The 7,827-nt window shown below is 47.2% G+C and overlaps 1 protein-coding gene across 2 annotated transcripts in view; it reads right to left on the minus strand.

Moving 5' to 3' along the window:
* The window catches only part of COQ10B (coenzyme Q10B), a 20,185-nt gene extending 12,425 nt beyond the window's left edge, over positions 1 to 7,760 (minus strand). The window contains exons 1-2 of one of the 2 annotated variants that reach the window (XM_054829611.1): positions 7,651 to 7,760; positions 2,487 to 2,768 (exon numbers count right to left, since the gene is read on the minus strand). In XM_054829611.1, the coding sequence (XP_054685586.1) occupies positions 2,487 to 2,491 (5 nt within the window). In that variant the 5' untranslated portion in view covers positions 2,492 to 2,768; positions 7,651 to 7,760. Of the gene's footprint in view, positions 1 to 869; positions 1,028 to 2,486; positions 2,769 to 7,650 lie in introns of those variants that run through there. The other variant, XM_054829610.1, reaches the window with a different exon arrangement.
* Between the last annotated feature and the right edge of the window lie 67 nt (positions 7,761 to 7,827).

Below are 7,827 nucleotides of genomic sequence, written 5' to 3' on the forward strand. Positions count from 1 at the left end.
TTTGACATCATGAACCAATATATATTCTACTTTTTCACTATTTTATGAGGATGACAGTAAGACTTTGTATTTATCAAAGAAACATAGCAGCGCTGCCATAACAGTAATTACAGGTGAACCTTTTTCCCTCCTAAGATTTTCAAATTACACTCTCATCTGCTTGTTCTTTTTCTTCCAATTACAAAAATCATCTCTTCTCCCAAAGCATATTTTGTTTTTCAAGCTGTTCCAGCCAGCCTTACATGTGATCAGGGGATAAGGAACTTGTTGCTTCTCTGAAGTGGAAAACATCTGGGCAGTTTACTCAGTTTTTAATTTCTTTTATGGATGGCTCAAAGTTATGCAGCTGGCTCAAGCAAAGAGGCAAGTTTATCATCTGAAAATCGTTTGTTCTTCCATCCACACTGGTCGCGTTGAAAGGCTCCAACAGCTACCGAAACTGAGGGCACCTCAGCCGCCCCCGCGGGACGCAGAGGACCCGGGATACCTTCCCTCTCCCTTTCCCCAAAGCAACCAGCTTCTCCGCGGGGCAGCGCCGCGCTCCCCCGGGCGGGGCTCACCGGCAGGGGCTCGCCCAGCACCGCCCCGCGGGCCGCAGGGCGCCCGGGAGCGTTCGCTCCGGAGCACACTGAGGGACGGCGCGCCTCAGGCGGCCCCACCCCGCCCCCGGGCCCAGCCCTGGCCGCGGCGCTCCGGGGCTACAAGCGGGGCCGCTCGGCGGGCTGAGGAGAACCGGGACGGCCGGGCGCGCCGAGGAGCGGTGCGGCGGCGGGGCCCCGGCACGGCATGCCACCCGCGGCGGCGGCGGGAGGAGCCGCGGCGGGGCCCTGGCCATCACCCCCGCGGTCGCTCCGCCTCGCCCCGCGTACCTGACAGCGGCCGCGCGCGGCGGTGGGGCGGCGGCGAGCCCGCCGGCCAGCGCCTTGCCGAGCGCCCGGCCGCTCCGCGCCATCTCGAGCCCCGCTCCTCGCCGGCTGCCCCGCCCGCCTCCGCGCGCTGCCTAACGGCGGCCGGCGGAAAGCCGCGCCCCCCGCGGCACAGCCCAACCGCCTATCGCCGCTCGGGGGCCGGCCTGCCGCTGGGGGGGGGCGGGCGCGCGCAGTCACGAGACAGCTCGGGCTGGCGCGGCGGGAGGGGGGAGAGCTCCTTCGCCTGATTGGCCCGGCGGCGCGCGAGCCCCGCGCACGGCTATAATTGGGCTTGTGCGCGCGAGTGCCCCCCGGTGCGGCAGCGGCAGCGGGTGGCTCGGCCCGGCCCTTCCCCGCCCTGCAGAGCGCGTGACCGGGGAGGCGGGCGGCATCGTCCGACAGACCGCGCCGAGGGGCGGGAGCGGCTCCGCTGGGGGCGGCGGCGGCGGCGGACCCTCCCTGTCCCGGTCCCTCCGCGGGAGCGCAGCCTCCGCGGCGGAAGGAGCTCGCGGAGCAGCCGGGTAAGAGCCCCCCGCGGTGGGGGTGGCCTAGAAAGGCCCCTTGTCGCCGGGGCGGGCGGGCGGCTGGTCTTCCCGCTCCCTGCGGGGCACCCGCTAATGCCGCGCATCGCCTCGCCTTCCCTCAGCAGGGGGCTGCTCAAGCAGATGCGTCGCAATCTGCTGCTTGGCCTGCTTCATCTCCATGCGGGCTGAAGTTTAGAGTAATCAACGTCATTGAAGCTTACTAGTACCTCCACAGACCTGACTATAGTAACGGGGCATCGTTTTACTACACAGTGAAGCAAAAAACTCCTTCCATATGCTTTCTCATGATTCACCTTTCAAGTACAGCCTCCCTCTGCAAAAGTGCATTTTACAACTGTCCTGCGATTGACGAACTATTGTTTAAATATCGTTTGTCTCAGCATACATTTCGTATTACATGTAACATCAAGTGTTACACAAGTTATTTAAAAGTAAATCTGCAAAATCTGTTTCCATAAAATAGTCCTTTTTAAAATTTAGTTCCTGGTGGGCTATTCTACTCTTGAACTGAGACATAACACTTAGACTTCATTGTGTTTACACATTCTTAACTTGAGCATATATCTGGGCTGTATCACACTAGAAGGTGAACAGCTTGGATATAGTGTGTCTGTATTTTAGTTAAAGCAGTTGAATGCTGAATACATGGAAACGGAGATTTCTGAACAAAATAACAGTTCAACTATGCAAATCCACATATACATCTCTTCAGAAAAGTCCTTATAACTATCTTAGTGTCCTTGCCATTAGCAAAACCTGTCATTATTAAGCAAGATGACCACCAATTTGGATAACTGAAACTAACTGGAGCAGCTCTTACTTTATCTCATCAGGGTATGGTGGTTTTCAGATAGGCTGTCCCATAGCGTGTTCTTCATACTGAACTTGATGAAAAACAGAAATGTATGAAAACCTGTACTCTCCAGTGCAGGTAGAAAAACAAACAGCAAAGCCAGAAATACCAAAAAAACCCCCCAAAAAAGCGCCCCAATCCTAGCCTGCCCATCCCCTCCCTCCAATCCTTGTTACCAACCTCATGTGCACGTTTTGCCGCTTCCATCAGAGCTGCTCTTATTGCTGGATTCTGTGTTTGCCGCGGGAATGTGTTCTGTATCTGTTGTTCTAGCTTGCTTCTGTGGATCACAAATTACCTCTTAGAGAGTTGGAGGTCTTTTAGCATTTAGAGTAACTGAAGGATGAAGTGTTGAGAAGCACAAGATGATAGATGTCTGAGGGAACTCTGAGGTTTTTTCCTTTATTTTTTTTCCTTGGTAGGCTCAGAAATAACAGTCCTTAGACCTTGCTTGATAATCTGCTGTTGGAAAAGAGATTTGCATTTACTAACTTTGACAGGAAGAGTGGCCCAAATTAATATTTAACACCAGAAAGATACATTTCTGATACACCAGAAAGAACCATGCTGTATGACCAAAAATAAATTTTTTTTTTTTGTAAATGCTATTTTTGTAATACCACCATCATGAGAAAAGCTTCAGCTTAAATCTAATGATGAGGTTTATACTATTTTAGAAACATTTAAGAACTTTAAGGACCCTTTTAAGTGGACAGAGAGACAGAGTCAATGTTAGATGTGGCAAGCATGTATCTGTTTAAAAGTAGGCTATTTTTTAGACAATACATTCAGCTGTGTTCCTATACATGACTGAATAGGGCAGGTAGTTTAGTGTGTTCCTTTGGCAGCCAAAGATATGCTGAGCAAAGCAAAAACAAACCCATTGTATTCCTATTTATAAATGAGTTTTGAATAATACTTGCCATTGAAATATCGCAAAAACTCTCACGATCACATGTTTAGGCTGGGAAGGATGATCTATAAGCAAGGGTGATGATTAAGTTGCTAGTTACATGATCCGCAAATGATGCAGCTAGGAATTAAGGGCAGATTTACCATTTCACACTTAAGTGGATTGATCAGGAGCTACAATATAAAATCAAGATAATTTTCTTTTTTTTCATATAGCACCAGTGAACTGTGTGTTTCTAGCACAGCAAGAATTAACGTATTTGGCTGTAAACCTGTTAGACTCGTTACACCTTGATAAGGTTTTGGTGGGCCTGTAAATCCAAAAAAGGTTGAAACCCGAGTGCATACTCACTTATAGCCAGTTTTGAAATCCAGCTGCTCTGTTCGTACCCTGTCCCACTTCCAAAGCAATGCAGGCCGTATTGATTTAACTGCTAAGGAGGAACACAATCAGCACTAAACCACCTAGACACCAGCCTCAGCATCTCACGGGCTGGAGGAGGATCGGTGCTGAGGAAGGCTGTGTCTTCTGCTTCTCCACAGGGCTGGTGCAGTCCCTACCCAACTGCCCTCCCCTGGCAGCCCTGGGCCGCTGTGCCAGCTGTGACGCAGGCCTCCTGAGGGCCTGAAGCCTGGTTCCTCTTGAGATAAAATCTATAAAAGCATCCTCAGACTCCTGCAGGGGAGCCCACAGTACTGTAGGAGCACAGATGACTGCCCCATCCCTTCCTTCGTGTTCCTCAGTCTGTCCTTACCAGCGGTGACAGACAAAGGGGGGTGGTTTGTCTTCCATTTACGCACATTATCTACTGGGCTGCAAAACACAAAGCAGCCCTCATTCAAACCTCTCCAAAGTTTATAATCCAAAGTGTGGGTTTTTTAACTCATTGGCTTTTCAGTGGGAAAAAGGATCCTTTCTACCTTACTAGCTCTTGACATCAGAAGCAAAAATGAGACTGGAAGAGATTTTATTTCATGCTATTTTTTTCTTGCTCATATTGTGTGAGAAACTTTAATTAAGTTTCTGTGGAGCTGAAACATAGCTGCTGCTGTTAAATATTTCCTCTCTGACAGTTAAGGATTTTTGCCCTTATCTTTAATAGACACATAAATGTCAGTAAACTGTCCCTGGCACATGAAGCTAAGCACAGACCTGGGGTAAATCGAAGGACTGGGAGTTTAAACCAGGTTTGTGGCTTTTTGCATAATGTCAGCTCATTGTCCAATTCTTTATAGCGTTGGGTGTGGGGAAAAAAAAAGATTGAATACAAATAAAAAGTTCTTTTTGGAAGAATCAGCAGGAGGGTGTAGTCAGAAGCATGGCTTCTTTGAATGAACCAGTGCCAGAAACTTCTACTGGCACAATAGACAGGGTCAATCAAGGACAGGCAAAGTGGCTGGATACTTCTTTTAGCAGCAGTGCCAGCTAGTGATAGCTTCAGCTGGCCATGAAATTGGACCTGAATCTCTTACGTAAAGCAGGACTTCACAGGTCTGTAACTTAGGTATGCTTCCAGATCTACAAAACTTATGGGCTCTTAAATCCAATCTCTTTCCAATCCATACAAGAATCTCCCTGAAGTGTATGTACATAATGTGTATATGGGGAAGGGGATGGGAACTTCAGCAGGCAAAATAGGACTGGTAAACCACTAAGGTACTACCTTGTCCCTATCCTGTGGAAGCTATGCGATAGAGATATCGCTCAGGAGGCAAAAGTATATAGATTGGGATTCAGGGCTTTGACAGGCAGACACAAATTAAAGAACCTGGAGCAGCACACAGAATTTGGCAGGGGAGGGAGGAAAAGACACAAGCACTTTACAATGCTTCATCATAGCATGGTTCCCCTCACAACACAGAAATCCCTCTTCTGCAGGAAATGGCATACTCCAGAACTACTATTTAAAAATGTTCCTTGGGATCACAACCCCTGAGCTCAGTTCTGTTTAATGACAGAGGAAATGCAATATTCCAACGGTTCTGCCTAACATAAGTTGGAAGTCAGGCTGAAGAAACAAGAGAAAGTTACTGCAAATTGATCTTCATAGTGAACCCGAGCATGTGACATTTACTTAAAATAGTTACATGCATTAAATTCTTGCAGTAGGGAATTACTCTCTGCCTCGACCTTACCCTCACATGTCCCTGGGCAGCTCAGTAAATATCTCCTTTTGTGGCCTATGAGTAGGTGCAAGTGCATCTTTCTAGAAATGCAGAACATGAGTTTAATAACACTAAGAAAAGAACCAGATGACCCTCTGCACCTTCAAATGACAGTCGCTCTTAGGAACAGTTGAATACATGTAGTTATGTAAAATATTACAAGTAGAACTTCAGCAAACTCCTGCAAGCTAAGCAATACAAAGCAGACAGATGTATAGATTGATAGATCAATCAAACATACATATTCACACACACACACACAAAACCTTGGCTTTATTTTCTTTAAGACAATTCTCAAAAAAACAGAATGTGAACTACCAGCTTTCATAAGGGGAATGATTAGTGAGTAGTGAAGATGAGTTTTGTCATCATGCATTTACCGCCCTTTTTGCAAATAATTTATACATTTTACCTTATCAGAAGTTCTGAAGTTGACTCAACTTTGCTTGTTGCAAAGGCTTCTGAGATTAAAAAATCAGTGGTTGTAGAATAAAACTCTGCATGATAATAAATAGCTGTATAAGATTATATATTACAGTGCTATGAAATATTATTAATGTGTGGTATGATTAAGCAATCATGGACTTTGAACTTAGGTTGTGTGGCCAGCTTTGGTGTTTTACTTAGGTTTGCGCTTACTACTACTAAAGTCGAGAGAATAAAAAATTAGTTCGTTCACAACACGACTATAAGGGAGAGTTTCCAGGGCTTTGCATGTGGACACAATCAATCCCATTCAGTTATGATGTATACTGTAGAGAGTGATGTTGAAATATGTATATATTTTGATAGAAATACGTGTGTGTATATATATATAAAATAGAACTGGGAAAAAAGTTCATAGTTTCCAAATGAAATGTGGAAGCTGCATAAGGACAGTTATTGCAGAACAGCTAAACAATTTCTGTTTACATTCCCACCTAGGTCATGTTTCATAAACCTCTGATCATTCCTCTGACTCTCTTCTCGACTACGTTGAGTTTGTCCATGTATTTGTTGAACTGCAGAGTCCCAAAATGAACTCCATCACCATGTACTCCATCAGTGGCTTTCACTGTGCCAAGTGACGTGACATGATTGCCTTCCAGGTTTTATATGCAATGCCACTTTTCATGGCCTAGAATTAGATTTACTTCTTCTGCAGCAGCATGTTGCTGCTGATAGACAATTAGCTTTGATTTGCTGTCCACATGTGATTACTTTCTGATTATTTTGGCTATTTTGAATTCATACACTTGATCTCAAATTTCAATATGTAGTATTTTTTGCTTTTTGTTATTAAAGTTCACCTTCTTGATCTCAGATTATTTCTTATGTGTATCAAGATAAGAATATTCTGAATTCCTTCTTCCACCCGCTGGCAGTTTTGGCCAGTTTGGTGTCATGTGCCAATTTTAGAAACACAGCTTCCATTTGCTCTTTCAAGCACTTACTAAAATATTGAATAGACTTGATCTGCCTGAAGTGCTGTCATCCAATTGTGCCCCCATCTTGTGGCAAATACACGTATATATGCTTTATTCTGGTATCTAGCAATTCATCTGTCCCTACTGGGCCAGTTGCCCTGATAAGATGAAACAAAGGTCAAGCAATTTGGCAAACACAGGAGAGTGTGCAAATTCCAGTGGGACCAACCCTCAGGAAGAAAGCAGTATCTGTGAGAAGCAAGTTTTTGGGAAACAGTTAACACGTTTGATGATTGCATTTTGACTGTCCACACAGTATACTGGAAGTATCATCATCATTTTGGTGTCTCAAATGGGAAGAAGACAGCTTGTAGACAGATAATGGAAGACTGCCATTAATTCCCTTCTCTAGCCTGAAGATAACAGAGGAGCACTGAAGTGCTTGTACCTTCATATACGTAATAGCTTCTTACTTGCATGAAGGCCAGAAGACACTGTCCCTTATGAACTGCCCTGAAAAGGACAGATGGTGGGAACCACTACGTTTACACAGATAAAAGATTTGCATCAGCATGGGGACAATGCTTTGGGGAGAGTGGAGTTGGCTGCACCCCCCAACTCGTCTGTCCCGGCACTGCAAATGGCTCAGCCCCCTTCCGAGCCTTGTCCTGCTCTCCCGGACAGCCGGCGGCCTCTTCTCCTGAGGCCTCCCCTTGTCCTGCGGCAGCGGGGGATGCTCTGGCACCCTCCCTGCTGTCAGCCGTCCACCGGGCTGTCAGGGCGACTCCCGAGCCTCTCACGGCGGGCTGACCTTCCCTCAGCCCACGGCGCATCCCGAGCCGTGCCCACGGCCTCCTCACCTCGTTCAAGACGGACCGTTAGTTACCGGTCATCTCAGCACCTACCCTCCAGCGTCCGCCTCCGTGCCGCTCAGCCACGCCGTCATTCGCCGACCGCGCCATCCATCAAGAAGTGGGCGGGGCTTTGGCCCTGGCCCGAAGGACTGCCCAACCGACAGAGTGGCGTCTGCTCGCCGC

This window comes from Grus americana, chromosome 6, assembly GCF_028858705.1.
Source record: "Grus americana isolate bGruAme1 chromosome 6, bGruAme1.mat, whole genome shotgun sequence".
NCBI classification, from domain to species: Eukaryota; Metazoa; Chordata; class Aves; order Gruiformes; family Gruidae; genus Grus; species Grus americana.